At 50.7% G+C, this 16,997-nt stretch overlaps 1 protein-coding gene across 1 annotated transcript; it reads left to right on the plus strand.

Moving 5' to 3' along the window:
- The first annotated feature begins 3,223 nt into the window (after positions 1 to 3,223).
- Positions 3,224 to 16,932, plus strand: oafa (OAF homolog a (Drosophila)). The gene is made up of 4 exons (XM_047035697.1): positions 3,224 to 4,011; positions 13,759 to 13,893; positions 14,072 to 14,252; positions 15,223 to 16,932. The coding sequence occupies exons 1-4, from the start codon at positions 3,778 to 3,780 to the stop codon at positions 15,495 to 15,497; spliced, it is 825 nt and encodes a 274-aa protein (XP_046891653.1). The 5' UTR covers positions 3,224 to 3,777; the 3' UTR covers positions 15,498 to 16,932.
- Positions 16,933 to 16,997: the final 65 nt, after the last annotated feature.

Consider the following 16,997-nt stretch of genomic DNA (forward strand, 5'->3'; position numbering starts at 1 on the left):
CCTGACACCTCCTCCTTCATCACCTCCTCTTTCGTCACCTCCTCCTCCATTATCTCATTTCCTTTCACCTCTGCCATCATCGTGGACCTTCTTTCTCGTTCACCTTCTGCTCCTCTTCCACCTTCTCTTCTATTCCCTCTCTCATCTCTCTCCACTTTCCCCTCCTTCTCTCCCCCTAATGTCTCACCCTGCTCTCCTCCTCCTTCTCTCCTCCTCCTCTGAGTCCTTTTCCTCTGCCTTCCTCCTTCTCTCCCATCCAGGTTTGAGGTACTAGCAGCCAGGCCTGGCTGTATTAGGGAAAGATTAATGACAGGGTCCCCAGGACAATGTTGTTTTAAAGTGGAGCTGTCTTTCATCGGGCCCAGGGGCGTGCCAGAAATGTCTCTCTCTTCTCAGTTTCTCTCTGTCTTCCCTTTGCCCTCTCTCCCTTCCCCTCTTTGTCTTTCTCTCTCTTTCTCACTCTTTTACTATTTATCTTCCTCTCTCGCTCCCTCTCGCTCCCTCTTGCTCCCTCTCGCTGTCTCTCTCTCCCTCTCTCTCTCTCTCTCTCTCTCTCTCTCTCTCTCTCTCTCTCTCTCTCTCTCTCTCTCTCTCTCTCCCTCTCTCTCTCTCTCTCTCTCTCTCTCTTGGTCCCCCTCTCTCATTCCCTCCCCCTCCCTCCCTCTTTCTCCTTCCCCCTCTCTCTCTCTCTGTGTGGTTTAATACTCATTCCAGTTAGCGGTGAGTCCACCCCCCTGCTTCTCACCTCCCTGTGAGGGAATTTCCATGGGCTTGTGTGAGGCAGGTCTGCAGGGCTGCACAAACGCTCCCCTTCTTTTTGTTTATTCATTCTCTTTGTTCTGTTCACTCCTCTCCTCCCCCTCCTCTCCTTATCTCTCTTTTCCTTTCCTCTCCTCCATGTGAGCCTGGAGTCCAGTAGGTGAACTGTTAACCCAGAGCCACATGTGTGTAAGAAGATCACCCCCCCCCCCCCCCCCCGTCTGACAGGGGGACTGTCAGGGGGCTCTCCCTTGTACACACACACAGACACACACACACACACACAGGCGCAGTGAGAGAGAAGCACTCACAGAAGACTGGAAGGCAACTTCATCTCAGCCTCTCAGTTCTAACATGCATATTGAGAACCCACTTCAGACAGGCAGGCACACACTGACAAACATACGTTCTGTACCCACACTTTCTCTCTCTCTTCCTCTTTCATTCTCTCCCCATCAGACACACACACCGCCCCTCTTCACATCTGTCTGGAAGAGAGATTAGCCAAAGCTCTGGTCTCCCCCACTGTCTCTCCTGTGACAGAGAGACACCACAGACACAGAGAACCACTGCACTGCAGACTGGACATCTGGATATGTAGACTACAGTTAGGTAACCTGAAAGCCTTTAGTTATACATTCTTGGTGAGACACGTGTGGGCTGATGGTGCTGGTAGCAGACTTTACAGTAAGTCACGTGACTGTTTTCAAGGAAAAACCTTTGTCGGTGACATGGAAATTGTGTGTTGGATACATTTGGATGAACATTCACACACTCTTATACGCATTCTCTTTCCCTAGCTCTCTATTGCAGTCTCTCCCTCTCTTTCTCTCTTCCTCCTCCAGTCTCTGTCTCTTTTTATCATTCTCCTCCAGCCTGTCTCTCTCTCTTCCCCCCTGTCTCTCAGCTTACTTTGTCCCTCCCTATCTCAGGAGAGCCTTACTGTAAGACGAGACACCTATTCATCCATCACTGGACAGTTTGGTCAATGATTAGCTGGTATCCTGACTGAATGGTCAGCAGTTAATAGTTAACCCTGAGCACCTGTGGGCCACGTGGGAGGAAGGAGTCCGTGTTCCAGTCAGGCAAACAGACTCCCTGCTGCCCTGACCTTTGGACTGTGTGGTGGGATACACGGAGAGCAAGAAAGAGGGACATACCAAGGCTGGATGACTAGAAGGGTGTGTGTGTGGGGGGGGGGGGGGGTAGTGAGTGTGTGTGTGTGTGAGAGAGAGAGAGAGAGAGAGAGAGAGAGAGAGAGAGAGAGAGAGAGAGAGAGAGAGAGAGAGAGAGAGAGAGAGAGAGAGGTAGAAAGGAACACAGCGTCGCCTAAATTTCTTATCAGACAATGTGAAGTCATTGTGAAACCATATTCTGATACACATATGCACTGTACACCACATACAGTCCCAGTCCATTCCCTGTAGACCACATTGCTACTGCCGTGACAGCTCCTCACAGCAAAACCTCCATTGAAATACATGAACTCAGTGGGCTTCGTCTGATGTTACACCAAATCAGTGTCTTCTGCAAGACTCTTGAGTGAAATGTCAACACACACACAGCAAACACACACAGGCACACACAAATACACCCACATGTTTGAAGAGGTTTGGAGCATCACAAAAGCCAGTGTTTGCTTGTCCTCCTGCTCCCCTGTGTCTGTCCTGGGCCTGGGTCCCACTGAGCTGCTGTCTGGGCTGCTGGAGGACCCAGCTGACAGTGTTGACTCTGCTTTATAGGCCCTCTGTTTGGCCCCCTCTTCACCAGAGAGTGCCCCCCCTCAATGCACACACACACACACCCAATAGCACCACCACTTCCAGAGAGTGTGTGTGTGTGTGGGGGGGGGGGGGGGACTGATCACCCTCAGGGAACGCATAATGGTTCTGAAGTCAACTAAAACTCTGAGACATCTTGAACAAACAAAAAAGAGGATTTAATACAATTTACTACTTTTAATTCTTACAGTTCCGAGAACTTAAATGTATCTATATTTGTGCACGTGTACGTTTTCTGTTTCTTCTATTCTGCTTTTTTTCGCAGGGAAAGAGTGACTCAGCCACAGATTGTGATGCAACCTTGTAATTATCTCAACCATCTAATTTTAGACTACATCACAACCTATGATTTATTTTCTTATGGATGGAATAGATAGGATAGACTATATGCATACATACGTAGACAAATGTATGTACATAAATCTTCAATTTATCTTATGTTTTATGTTCAAGACATTTCGTTTGTAATGATAGGTTGCCATTATGTAATCTCTCACGTAACCACCTAAAAAGTCCCGGTTAATTAAAGACAACGTACACTCTTTTAAATGTGCTATTAAATTTGGTTCAAGATATGTTTATGTTGTTGTTCTCCTGAATAATAATACTAGCCCACCTGTGTGTTGGGACAAGGGGGAAGGGCCGCCTTTTGGAGGGTGGTGTGTGACTTTAAGAGTTTACAACATCATTGAATACACACACACGGCTCCGTCGCTGAAAGTTGAGGCCAAGCAAGTAGAACACCGCTCTGTTGGTGAGTTTGGATACCGAAGGAAGTGACGAGACTGAGCTAGAAACGGAGAAAAAACATACACGGTTAATAACAGAAGAAGAATACAAGGCAACGTGCAGCTTTACAAATCAACAGTGCGGGGAAAGTAGAATGCGCATGACCTGCATAAGCGCTGAAGTGGCGAAGCAAAGTTTCTCAATGGAAAGCAACTAGCTGGAGCTCAGTGAAGAGCCGAGATTATGGACTCGACGCTGATAAGACCCCTTTCCACGGGAATTGTCTTGGTTTTGATTGAATAAAACAGCATCTTTTGAGACGTGTGTCCATTTCGTGCAAGGCAGGAGAATGGAAGAACATTTGGAGTTTACCCTGGAAAGGAACGGATCGCAAAACCTGCCTTTCTGTGATAACTGAAATCAAAACTACAAATGTTTAGCGGGTATTTCGAATAGCAATACTTCGTTCTCGTTTTCTTTTGTGAAGTTCGGTTTTGTCTCATCTGGAATGTTTGCCAGTGGTGTTACATCGGTTTCAGTTCGGACACACACTTTACTGATCTGTTTCGCTCTGGTGCTGATAACCTTTGGACGTGGGTCAGAATTGAGAGTTCGCGTTCGTTTAGCTGACGGACAAATAACGGAGGAAGTTTTGGAAGCGGACGTAGAGAAGGACTCGATAACGTTGGAGTTCAAGCAAGGAGATGGGACTCTCATTACGTTCGTGGCCGACTTCAAACAGGTGAGTGGGAAACCCGTTTAAAAGTAGAACAGCATTAAAGGTGCTATATGTCTGGGGTGTCTATATGTTTGGGGTAATTGCCCACCATTGGCAACGCTTCCAGGCCAATCTGCAGTAAACAAGATAACATCTCCAACTTCAAAACACAGTTAACCTAACCTAGCTAAATGGTGGGGCTTTTCCACTGTTTCCATGGCTGACTGTAAACTCTCAGCATGGTGATAGGCAAATAAGTCTCCTGAACCAAGGGGTGAGGTGGCAAACATTCCATGAATACATTCACTTGTTTAGAAACACTAGAAATGTCATTACACCATTTGGGGAGTGTCTCGTGACCCATGTCTCTGTTATTCCACCGCAATACAGCCAAGTATTGTATCGGGCTATAAGTGTTTATGTGTAGTCTGGGCAGTTAGGCCTGCACGGGACCCTGACTCTGTAGAGCAGATCCTGGGGGCTATGAGGCTGAGTGTGGGGGGTAGGGTTAATATGATGCAGGGTGTGGGGGTTAGGGTTAGTGTGAGGTAGGGTGTGATGGTTAGAGTTAGTGCGGGGGACAGAGGAACATTTGCGCTGGGGGTGTGGTAGGGGAGGCAGAGACCGACACCAAGAGAGACCAAGAGTCAGAGGCAGTGATGAAAGCCAGGCAGAGAGGAGGAGCAAGGTGGTGGCAGAGAGGGGACAGAGGCAGACGCACAGGAGCTGACAGGCAGAGGAGGTGTGTGTGTGCCTGTGTGTGTGTGCCTGTGTGTGTGTGCCTGTGTGTGTGTGTGTGTGTGTGTGCAGGCGGGAGGGAGGGAAGGGTTAGCAGGATTAAGTGTCTGACCTGTTTGATCTGCCTGCTGGATCGCTAAACTAATCGGCTAATTTGGAGTTCAAAAGGGACGAGGCCGCGATTCGACCACCACTGACATTATGTCCGACGGGTCGACTGGCTTTCCAACATCCCACTGTGGTAAGGGATTGCCCTCCCCTTCTCCAGGCCTGACCTTTCAACCCAGAATTAAGCCTCAGACAACTGCTCCTCTGAAAAAAACAGCCTTTCACCAGTGCAGGTGGGCAGTACGAGTATGAGTTCAAAAGATCCATCTCAGTTACAAGTCAGTTGGAAAGTCCACCTGTCTATTGAAATGGCAAGGTGGAACAGGCTTTGAAACCTGCAACTGTTCTAGGTTCTCTCTGTGTATCTCTGGTTGGAACAAGGCAGGGGAAGTTCTGATTGAGGCAGCAACAGCTCTGAATAGGGCAGGATTAGTTCTGAATGTGTCTGGGATCTTTCTGAATGAGGCAGGGGTGGTTCTGAATGAGGCAGAGGTCATTCTGTATCTCTGGATTTATCTTTCCGGTCTTTGATTGACCCATTTTCCTCCCAGAGCTGTTTCCATGTGGCTTCCATTCTCTCTCTCTCTCTCTCTCTCTCTCTCTCTCTCTCTCTCTCTCTCTCTCTCTCTCTCTCTCTCTCTCGCTCTCTTGCTCTTTCTTGCTCTCTCTCTATGTTTCTCTCTCACCCTCTCTCTGGCTTTGTCTTGAGCTCTCTCGTATCTGGAAGATTTATAGGAAGTTGGAGCGACTGTGCTTCCCAGCTGCCATGCTGGAGCGACTGCCAGCAGAACTCATGTGGGAGGGAGAGCTCGTCACAGGAACGTCCACCGTGAGGGGAGCCAGAAGGAACCAGCTAGAGAGGAGGGGGGCGGGGGAGGAGGGGCAGAGAGAGAGAGAAAGAAGGAGAGGAGGGGGAGAGGGTGCAGAGATATGGAGGTTGGGGGGGCAGAGAGAGAGAGAGAGAGAGAGAGAGAGGAGGGGGGGGAGGTGAGAGGAAGGGTAGAGAGAGAGAGCGAGAGAGAGACAGACAGACAGACGAGGTGGAAGGATAGATAGAAGAGACAGGATGGAGGGTAGAGAGAGGAGGAGGGAGGTATAGAGGAAGGACAGAAAGACAGCAAGAGTGAGACTCAAAGGGGGGATGTTGAATGTGATAAAGGGATGGAGAACTAGATACATAGACTAGTCTCTACGAGAAAGAAGACCTTGTGTTCAGTAATGGGAAGAGACTGGTGTAATTGATGAGATCATGATTGTGTCATTGTGAGATACGAGAGGCGATAGCTACAGGTATGGACTGGTTCTGCTGTACAGTATTCATCACATAACAATTACGTAGTTGTGAATCGTTATTACGCAATTTCACATCAATATAGTCATTCCACCAGCTGAACCAGCATACTTGGCATGGTGGCTGGTACATGGTTGTCTGTGCAGGCTGGAGAGTTGGCCTTGGGCCTGAATACTAGAATACTGGATCCTGGGACTGAGGTTTGAGTCCTGGGGCTTGGGTGTTCATGCCTGGGGCCTGGGTGTTGAGGCATAGATTCTAGGTTCTGGGACCTGGACCCTGGCCTGTGTCCCGGGGTCTTGGATGAGGGGCATATCGCCAGCTAATCCAGGAGATGTGCTCTGATAGGGAGGAGTGACGCTGGGATTAGAAGAACTTGGCATCATTACCCCAGAACACGTGTGTTTGGAATGACCTGGACCCCCGTCCGCTTCCTCAGCCTGGAGGGGTTGGATCAGGTTCCTGTTTAACGTGACCCAGCTGATGTCTGGATCTGATGATGATGTGGATGAATGCAGAACGACCCGATAACGGAACTGGAGGCAGAACAGAGAACGGTTCTATATGTTCCATGTGTTCTACAGAGAACCATACAGACTGAGTTGGTTAGGGTGACACTTGTTTTGTGTGTGTGTGTGTGGGGGGGGGGGGGGTGAGTGTGTGTGCTTCCAGGACATCTGATAGGGAAACAAAAAGTTTGATGATGCACGGAACTGAAAAATAATAAATCCTAGGGTTTGACTCACTATCTTCTCTCTCGCTCTCTCTTGTCTCTCTCTGTCTCTGTCTGTCTGAGGCCGTGAACATAATATAAATACAGCCTGTCTCTGTGGAAGGTGATTAGAAGGTAGTGGAGGTCTGCCAAATGTGTGGGGGGAGAGATAGACTGAGAGGGAGAGCCTGAGTGAGGGAGAGAGAGCTGGAGAGACAAGCAGAGGGAGAGAGATGTCTCTGTCAGAGGGGGGGAGAGAACAGGCCGGGATGTGTCCAGATGAGAGCACTCTGTAGGGCTGAATGTTTATCTGTCCTGCTCTCTCTCTCTCTCAACAGCAGAGCTTCACATCACCAGAATAGCTGGTTTCCATCAGCGAAGGAATGTCAGCCAGAAACCTCACATTCTCCCCAGTGTTGCAGGGTAACCCCTCTCTCTGTGTGTGCCTTCTGGCTCGGCTCACTTTACCTCATCTGATCGGCCTGTCCTGACTCTGGCTGCAGGGTGTTGTGGGTAATTGAGTTTTATCTGTCAGTGTCATCCTGCCCACAGACAGTCAGGTGTGCAGCAACAGATGTTAGGAATTTGTCTGACACACATACACACATATATATGTATAACACACACATACACAGACACACACACTCAGTAAACCAGTAGTCCCTTCAACACAGACAATTGCGGTCTTGAGTGAAAGAGCTCCATATCTTCTCTTACGAACCCTCTTCTTCATCCAAGCATTTAGAAAGGTGTAGCCTTTCAGGTCTTGTTTTACCCTCAGGCTGGTTAAGACTCAGACCCTCCACGGAGTCTGAACCCTCATCAGAGACAGAGGTGTGTAAAGGGGAGAGAGAGAGGGATGGAGGGAGGAAGACTGGAATGGAGAAGGGAAGCAGACAGGATGGGGAAATTAGGGGATGCAGGGGAACTATAGAGATGGAGGGGGTGGAGGAGAGAGGGAGGGTTGCCCTCCCAGGTTATCTCAAGATCTCCCAGGATCAGTCCAGGACCAGGTCTTCTCTCAGCCCAGGTCCTGTCACTCCCCCCTGCCCTCCCCTGTGTCCCAGTGACCAGGCTGGGGCAGCAGTAACCAGGCTGGGGCAGCAGTAACCAGGCTGGGGCAGCAGTGACCAGGCTGGGGCAGCAGTGACCAGGCTGGGGCAACAGTGAGCAGGCTGGGGCAGCAGTGACCAGGCTGGGTGAGCAGTGACCAAGCTGGGGGCAGCAGTGACCAAGCTGGGGCAGCAGTGACCAAGCTGGGGGCAGCAGTGAGCAAGCTGGGGGCAGCAGTGAGCAGGCTGGGGGCAGCAGTGACCAGGCTTGGGGCAGCAGTGAGCAGGCTGGGGGCAGCAGTGACCAGGCTGGGGCAGCAGTGAGCAGGCTGGGGGCAGCAGTGAGCAGGCTGGGGGCAGCAGTGACCAGGCTGGGACAGCAGTTACCAGGCTGGGGGCAGCAGTGAGCAGGCTGGGGGCAGCAGTGAGCAGGCTGGGGGCAGCAGTGAGCAGGCTGGGGGCAGCAGTGACCAAGCTGGGGCAGCAGTGACCAAGCTGGGGGCAGCAGTGAGCAAGCTGGGGGCAGCAGTGAGCAGGCTGGGGGCAGCAGTGAGCAGGCTGGGGGCAGCAGTGAGCAGGCTGGGGGCAGCAGTGACCAGGCTGGGGCAGCAGTGAGCAGGCTGGGGGCAGCAGTGAGCAGGCTGGGGGCAGCAGTGACCAGGCTGGGGCAGCAGTGACCAGGCTGGGGGCAGCAGTGAGCAGGCTGGGGGCAGCAGTGAGCAGGCTGGGGGCAGCAGTGACCAGGCTGGGGCAGCAGTGAGCAGGCTGGGGGCAGCAGTGAGCAGGCTGGGGGCAGCAGTGACCAGGCTGGGGGCAGCAGTGAGCAGGCTGGGGGCAGCAGTGACCAAGCTGGGGGCAGCAGTGACCAAGCTGGGGCAGCAGTGACCAGGCTGGGGCAGCAGTAACCAGGCTGAGGCAGCAGTAACCAGGCTGGGGCAGCAGTGACCAGGCTGGGGCAGCAGTGACCAGGCTGGGGCAGCAGTGACCAAGCTGGGGCAGCAGTGACCAGGCTGGGGGAGCAGTGACCAAGCTGGGGGCAGCAGTGACCAAGCTGGGGGCAGCAGTGAGCAGGCTGGGGGCAGCAGTGAGCAGGCTGGGGCAGCAGTGACCAGGCTGGGGGAGCAGTGACCAAGCTGGGGGCAGCAGTGACCAAGCTGGGGGCAGCAGTGAGCAGGCTGGGGGCAGCAGTGAGCAGGCTGGGGGCAGCAGTGACCAAGCTGGGGGCAGCAGTAAGCAGGCTGGGGGCAGCAGTGAGCAGGCTGGGGGCAGCAGTGACCAGGCTGGGGCAGCAGTGAGCAGGCTGGGGGCAGCAGTGAGCAGGCTGGGGGCAGCAGTGAGCAGGCTGGGGGCAGCAGTGACCAGGCTGGGGCAGCCCCCTACAGGACCAGGACAGGCTGGACAGTGTGGGTGGGCTCACGACTGCTCTCCTTCCTCCTGCGGGGAAGTGTCAACAGCAGACGCTTCCTCGACTGCAGGAAGTGACTGTACTCCAATGTGGTGTACATCTGTGTACCCCCCCCTCACCGCCCGACACCATCCCTGTTTGTCGCTTGCACTGACTTGCCTGGTTGCATCACGCTTCAGTGTCTTGTCACACTTTACCAGTGAAGCCATGTTGTGGAAATGCCATGCAGGTTGGAACACAGGGACACACACACACAGGCTCCTCCTACCTGGGTGTATTTCAGGTCAGGATGACTCCTTGTGTGTGTGGGGGGAACAGAGCTTAGAACTGGAGAAGAATCTCAAGGCTTTAGGGAGGAGACCACTGCCGTGTACAAAAATGTACAATTCTCTCTCTGTCTCTCTCTCTCTGTCTCTGTCTGTCTCTCTGTCTCCCGTCCTCCCTCTCACCTCTCCTCCTCTAACCTAGCGTGGCTGATCCCTGTAGATCTTCTCCCCAGATTGCTCCACATGGGTTGGTGTTGCGCAATGCTGCAGATCCAGGAAAGCCCAGGAATCATGGAGCCTATTGAGCAAGCGATGGTATCTCCATGATGGATGGCTTGCATGTATAGCGGAGAAATTAAACGGACTGTGTAATCAGCAGGGACACATGGTTTGTGCCTTCAGTTGTGTGTGTGTTGGAAATGTATTTTCATGGTGCCTTCAAGTCAGTGGGGGGAGGGGGTGAGAGAGGGGAGGATGGGGTTGGAGGGAAGAAGTGAGAAAACAGTTGCTCATCACAAGTGGTGTCCGAGTTCTCAAGAAGAGAAAGAATATCAAGATGGGTAGAGAGAGAGGAGGGTGGGTTGAGAACAGAGGGAGAGGACCTGTGTGGGGTAGTCTCATTCATATCCTGCCTTGTCCAGGTCACCATGAACACTAGCCAGGCAGCACCAGTTCCCTGTGTGATTTATCAGAGTTCATGGGAATTTGAGTTTCAGTTCAGACAAATCCACAGGAAGCACTTTGACAACATGAGTCAGAAGATACTGGAAGCAAAAACTATCTTTCTACGAAAAACATCCTGTTCTCTGTGTGTGCCTGTGTGTCAGTGTGTGTAATCCTTCATCCATTCTGTTTGACTTTGGTGTAACTTTGTATTGTCTGTTGAAACCCCAAACCAGACACCTTTCAACAGCGGAGGGCTTAGTGCTTTCATTGGCCATTCTCTGGTGTTGTTTGCTAATTGGCTGGCTGCTGGGACAGCCAGGTGTGACCGAGGCCAATGAGAGTCCACATTCCTGTGCCTCTGCGACCTCCTGTAATTAACCTCTGTTCAAACATTCTCACCTCAGATACTCTCTTCCAGCTGCCTTTTCTCTCTCTCTCTCTTTCTTCTCTCTCTCTCTCTCTCTCTCTCTCTCTCTCTCTCTCTCTCTCTCTCTCTCTCTCTCTCTCTCTCTCTCTCTCTCTGTCTCTCGCGCTCTCTCTCGCTCTCTCGCTTGCTCTCTCTCTCTCTCTCTCTCTCTCTCTCGCTCTATAATGAATAGAACTAAAGAAACGATGACTGAATCAGCAAATACATGCACATTGTTGGCATGTCCGCTGTTACCCTCTCGCTCTCTCTCTCTCTCTCTCTTTCTTAATGTCACTCTCTCACACACCAGACGCAGCCACGCCCCACACACACACTTTCTATATTGTTTTCTTTGTCTTTCTCTCACTCTCTTCATATATCCACTCTACGGAATGGAACATCTGACATTTTAGATTTGAAATGGACTTGTTTCTTATATAAATATCTTATCTAGTGACTTAATTTATTCTTAAGTAAACAGCACGTTCATTTAAGAAATCTTTTCAAGTGAAAATCACTGCATTGGCAGCTAAATGTACTTGTTTAAAGCATAAGAAAGCTCTTCACTAATATTTGTGCACTAATATTTGATAAGGCATGTTTTGCCATATCAAAAGTCCTTTATTCCTCCTTTCTCAGATTCTAACCTCCCTCAGAGACTAACCCTGGCTGATCCCTCTGCTTCACTGCAGGGTATGTCTCTCTACCAGACGCTTCTCCTCTCTCTCCGTCTCTCCCTCTCTCTGTCAGGCACCAGAGAGAGAGGCATGTCTCTCTCCCCCTCTATCACTCTCTGGCACCAGAAGTACATCCTTGTCTCTCACAATCAGGAAGCAGAGTCGCGTCTCTCTCTCAGACAACAGAGACACCAGAGCAGAGCTGGAGTCTCTCTCTCAGACAGCAGAGTCACTCAGCTGGCTGGTTAGAGGCCTGGCCCCCGCCTGTGCTGGTTTGGCTTTTCTAAGTGTTTGTTTGCCCTGCGTCGGGCGGCCCCGGCACACCTACACAAGACTCTGATTGGGTAGGCAACTGTAAAACGGAATATTTATCACCCATTGGTTGTAACTGATTTGGAGTCAGTGTTGGTGGCTGTGTTCGTACTGTGTTTATTTAGCGTGAGCAGTTTGTTCGTCATCGCTTGGGATCCTTTGTTTTTCCTTTTGTGAAAATGTCATCCTCTCACTCACACACCCACACACACAGGGTAAAACCACCGATCCTAAATGACTCATCAAACTGAGTCTGACCAGTGGGCCTCCATCCAGCAGCCTTATCAACAGACAGGGCCTTAGGGGGATTGGGGAACAGGAAGGAGGGCCTCCAACACACACACACGCACACACTCCCTCCCCAGCCATAGCCTACATTGCCCTGAGGCTAGCCAGCCAGGCAGCCAGCCAGCCAGCCAGTGTTTGGCAGGGCCCTACTCCAGTGGAGTCCATTCTGGGACAGGGGTCCTAGTGACTAGCAGACAGGTCTCCATACAGTTTCAATGTACTATCTCCTTAGGCAAGATTTACTGCTGTTTGTCGTTGTGCCTACAGTTTTACTGCTGTTTGTCGCTGGGCCTACAGATTTACTGCTGTTTGTCGTTGTGCCTACAGATTTACTGCTGTTTGTCGCTGGGCCTACATTAAGACCAGTCTAATGCAAGAATTCCTGCTGACAAACAGAGAGTTTGTCACTGGGCCCCACATTCAGACCAGGCTAGTGCATGGAGGGCGTGTGGTTGTAGAAAACAGAGAACTGTGGAGAACAAGGACGACCATGATGAAGCTGCTAGCCTGGGCCTCTTTCTGATGGCTGGCGCTCGGACAGGGAAGCTCTCCCTTCTCTCCAACGGATGAGATTCTTCACGGATTATTTTGAAAATTTAGCCATTTGAGTTTGGCTGCGTTGCCAGTTGGCTTTAATTGATATCTGGCTTGCTTGGTGTTTGAAGAGCTGTCAGATGCAGAGCGTGGGCCTAACGTATGCATCATCCGATCAGACTCAAGTTCTTCCCTGGTACAGGAAGTGGTCAGGTCTGCCAACAGGAAGTGGCTAACCATAAATACCTTTGATTGTCAGTGTGTGTGTGTGTGTGTGTGTGTGTCAGGCCAGTGTTGGTGGGTTGGCACCATATGTATGGCAGGAGGCAGTTAAGACTGCAACCAACACTCCTCCTCCTGCTAGGTATTTATAGTACCCTGCATGGCATCATGTTTGTTTACACAAATCACACACATTGTCTGGAGGCACAGGAACCACATTACAGACACAACCGTATGATGTTTTCCTCTGCCCTCCCCAGTCTCCAGAAGGACCAGTCCTCTCTTGTTTAATGGAAGCGATGAAAAGGGGCACGCAGAGGGCAAAAGGAAGGAGGGAGGGAGGGAGGGGGGAATGTGCACACACACACACACACACACACACACACACATACAACGCACACACACTCACTGCTCTGTTATAGAGAGCTACCTCCTGAGGTGCATGCTGGGAGCTTCCCTGTAATTACACAGTAGTGCCCTGAAGCAGTCTCTGGGACTGAGGGGGAGGAACCCCCCCCCCTCCCCCACAAGCACACACACACACAGGCACATCAGACACACACACATACACACCACATACACATACACACCAACTACACACATTCTCTCATCCTCCCACCCAGAAACAAAGCACTGTGTTGGGGTGGCTTCTGTCTGGGAGGTCTTCTCACAGAGATGGGTGTGTGTTAGAGTGTGTGTGTGTGTGTGTGAGGCAGGGCTGGAGCCAGGAGACTGTCAGGGCCAGGGAGAGAGGGGGAAGATGGAGGACAGGTCGTTGGCCTTGTTCTCCCAGCTGGAGCTTCCCATCATGCTTTGCATGGCCTCTCTCAGAACCCGTCCTGTTCCCGGGGTCGCAGCCAGAGCTCTCGCTCTGTTGCCAATAGCAACAGAGTTTCAGAACTCTCCAGAATCGTCCTCTCCGTCAGATTCTGTGTAAAAGCATGCAGTGTTGGGAGGAGGACACCTGGGGTTAGCTAACCAGTATCTATGAACATGATTTCTTTATTTGTTTTCTGTCAATGGTCGAGCGTATCCAGATGCCCCTTCTCTACCCCCTCCTCCCTGACCATCCTGGTCCCTGTGTGTGTCTGCAGGATGTGAAGATCTTCCGGGCGCTGGTCCTGGGGGAGCTGGAGCGAGGGCAGAGCCAGTACCAGACACTCTGCTTCATCTCACACCTGGGACACAACGAGATCATCCCCAGCGAGTCCATGGCCCGGCTCCGCCAGGTAGGAGAGGGGGAGGAGGAGGAGATGGGGAGGAGGAGGAGAGGGGAGAAGCACGAATGATGGGAGGGGAGGAAGGAGGGAGGGACAGTGCACTGAAAGATCTCCTTGGGACCAGTGAGAAGGACACTCTGCTGCACATACCGAAGCATTGACTGAGTTTGACCTTCTGATTGGACAGAAAAACCCTCACGCCATACGGCTGGCGGAGGAGAGGCGTGGCCTGGAGCAGCTGGCGATGGGCGTGGCTGTGAACGTGAGCCGGGTGGCTCAGCTGAGTGGACACATCCAAGACATGTGCAGCGAGGCGCGAGAGGCGCTCTATACCCGCGAGGCCGACGCACAACACTGGCAGGACAGAGGTGAGACCCTGGCTGGCTACTGGCTGGCCGGTTGGTTCGTTGCCTCACTGTCAGCCTGTGTGTCCAACCCATCTTTCCTTACTCCCTTCCTTCATCTTTATCTCTCTCATGGTTTTCTCGAGTCTCTGCCTCCCTTTCTCAATCACACACTCTCTCCATCTCTATCGGACTCGTCTGTATCTGTCTGACACTCTGTTTCCATCTCTGACACCCTCGCTCGTCTCTGTGGTGCAGTGGGATTTGATCTCATCCACTCAGGGCTACTGTAGAAGGCCCCCTTTTCCATTCCCCCTCCCCTCTGAAGCCTGTCTGGTCTGGCCTCTCTCCGGATAAGATAGAAACTTGTTCCACTTCTCAAACTAAATCCCTCTATCTATGCCTCTCTATTTCTTTTCACATACATATATCTCTTTCTTTCTGCCTTGCTTTCTCACTCTCTTACTCTCCCTCCCTTTTTTCTCCCTTTCGAACCTTTTCGTCTCTTCCTTACTCTCTCTTTATCTCCCATATATTTCACTTTCTCCCCTTTTCTCACTCCCCCCTCAATCCCGTCTCTCTCTCTCTCCCTCTAGATCCTGCCAAGCCAACACAGTCCTACTTCAGTTCTGAAACGTCAGAGATTATGTAACCTAATTTGAAGTCAAACATTCTCTGTACTTCCTCTAAGAGACCCTTGTGTTTGAGTGCATGCTTGAGCGCGCCGCTGGGTCATAAACACCACAGGGTCAGAAGTCAACAAAGAGATCATGTCCAGGAGATAACTCACAAAAATAGAGGCGACAGCATCATAGATGACGATAATAGCGACGGAACCATGAGACAGTGGAAAGGAGAAGAACACGACAACAGCATACCTGTCAATAGGGCGACAGTTCTGTCATAGGAGACGCTCTCCTGGATGTGACAACATGTTATTACATGTTAATTGATGAATTGGTGGCTTCATTGATTTGGTGCATTCCTCCCTCAGGTGTGGAGGGCTCTGTGTTTGAGCTGCTGCCCCAGGGGTCGGAGGTCACGCCCCTGCCCACCTGCCGCTCGACCAGTGACCCGTGGCAGGCCTGCACGTGCAGCTACAGCCTGCGTCTGGAGTGGTACCCCTGCCTGCTCAAGTACTGCCGCAGCCGTGACACGACGGGCCGGGCGAGCCCCTACAAGTGTGGCATCAAGAGCTGCAGCAAGGGCTACAGCTTCACCTACTATGTCCCCCACAAACAGCTCTGCCTCTGGGATGAGGAGACCTAACCTGGGGCCGGGACCGGTCTGGGGCATGATGTCTGGGGTCTGACCATGCCCCTCCTCCCCTCCTCCCCCCTACCAACCATGGACTTTAATAGACCAGAGATGCCTGCTTGCTCCTGTGAGGACTGACACACAACTGTTTCACAGCCTGCTGGCTCTCCTGCAGCTCGCTGGCTTCCTGACATTCAGACCACCGTGACCATTTCCTGCTATCACTTGTGCCAATGTGGGAAAGTGAATGGCAAATGCTGACAACATCCTCTACCGACCAGGAAGTGGAGGTGTATTGGACAGTGCAGCTTCCTGTACGTGTGTGGCCAGTATAGGAAGTGAACTGGCGATTAGAACAATGTCTCCGTTGCCTGCCAAAGCAAACCTGGGGAAGAGCTTGTCTGGGCTTTGTGTAGCAACTCATACAGCTGCAAAACTGATCTGCTCCAATGCTGCCGTTATTTATTATGTTGCAAAGTGAAATTATCAAAAAGCCTAGGTGTTGTGATATGCTTAGAACTTTAGCTCATGATGATGTTGTTGTTGTTGGTGTCCCTGACTAGTCAGTAAGAAAGCAACATGTCTACAATATCTGTTTTACTGGGCATTGTACACAGATAGTTGCTGCTATGTGGGTATAGGCGTTGTGATTGGACAGTGGAATGAGACTTGGTTGTGTGAACCAAGGGTGTGAGAAAAAAAAGGTGGACCAGTTGATGCCAGTGATCCAAGTGTTATTGTAGAGTGATTAATCAGGGTTTAACAGATAACCTATCAGTCATGGATTGAATTTACTTTTCTCATGTCTAGTAACCTAGTAAAGACCTTGATTAGGTTGTTGTTATGGATGTGAAAGTTCACACGTTGAAGAATGGAAAAAGGGCTCATTCTAAAAGGTTTGTGTGATGTGTGTGCACAAAACAATACTGCCACCCTCTGGTCACTAATGGGGTTTCATGCAAAACTATCAAACTGAACGAATGTGAACTACAGCAAACTTATTATTCGCAGTACATTTCTACATTTCACACCCTCGCCTCAACACCACCTCAGTTTAGTCATAGGCTTGTAATATACATGATTAGCAGTCTTGCTGACAAAGGACCAAATACAGACTCAGTCTGTTGTCTCTAAAGTGAGGATTCAACAATGAAATCTATATTTTTTACTAACCTTTTTTGTAACACAGTTGTTGAATTTATGTTTGTATTTTATTTTTTATGCCATATTATTGTTTGGCCATTTCAATCTCCTATAATCAAGTGCCTTAACATTTCGTCTGTTGTTTTTGCTACAGTCCTAGAATAAAATATCATCCTATTTTTATATTAAAGAGTTTTGTATGTTTTGCAAAGTGTGTAATTCCAGAGTAAAAATGAAGAACTTATTTACAATCCAAAACGTTTATATTGTCTTAAGGGATTCAATAAAGTGTATCAATGCACTACTTGTGGCTTTCTTGACTTCTAGATTGTAAAATTCGCCCCCACTTTCCATCTGCAGCCCTGAATA

This window comes from Hypomesus transpacificus, chromosome 15 (assembly GCF_021917145.1).
Source record: "Hypomesus transpacificus isolate Combined female chromosome 15, fHypTra1, whole genome shotgun sequence".
In the NCBI taxonomy this organism is placed as follows: domain Eukaryota; kingdom Metazoa; phylum Chordata; class Actinopteri; order Osmeriformes; family Osmeridae; genus Hypomesus; species Hypomesus transpacificus.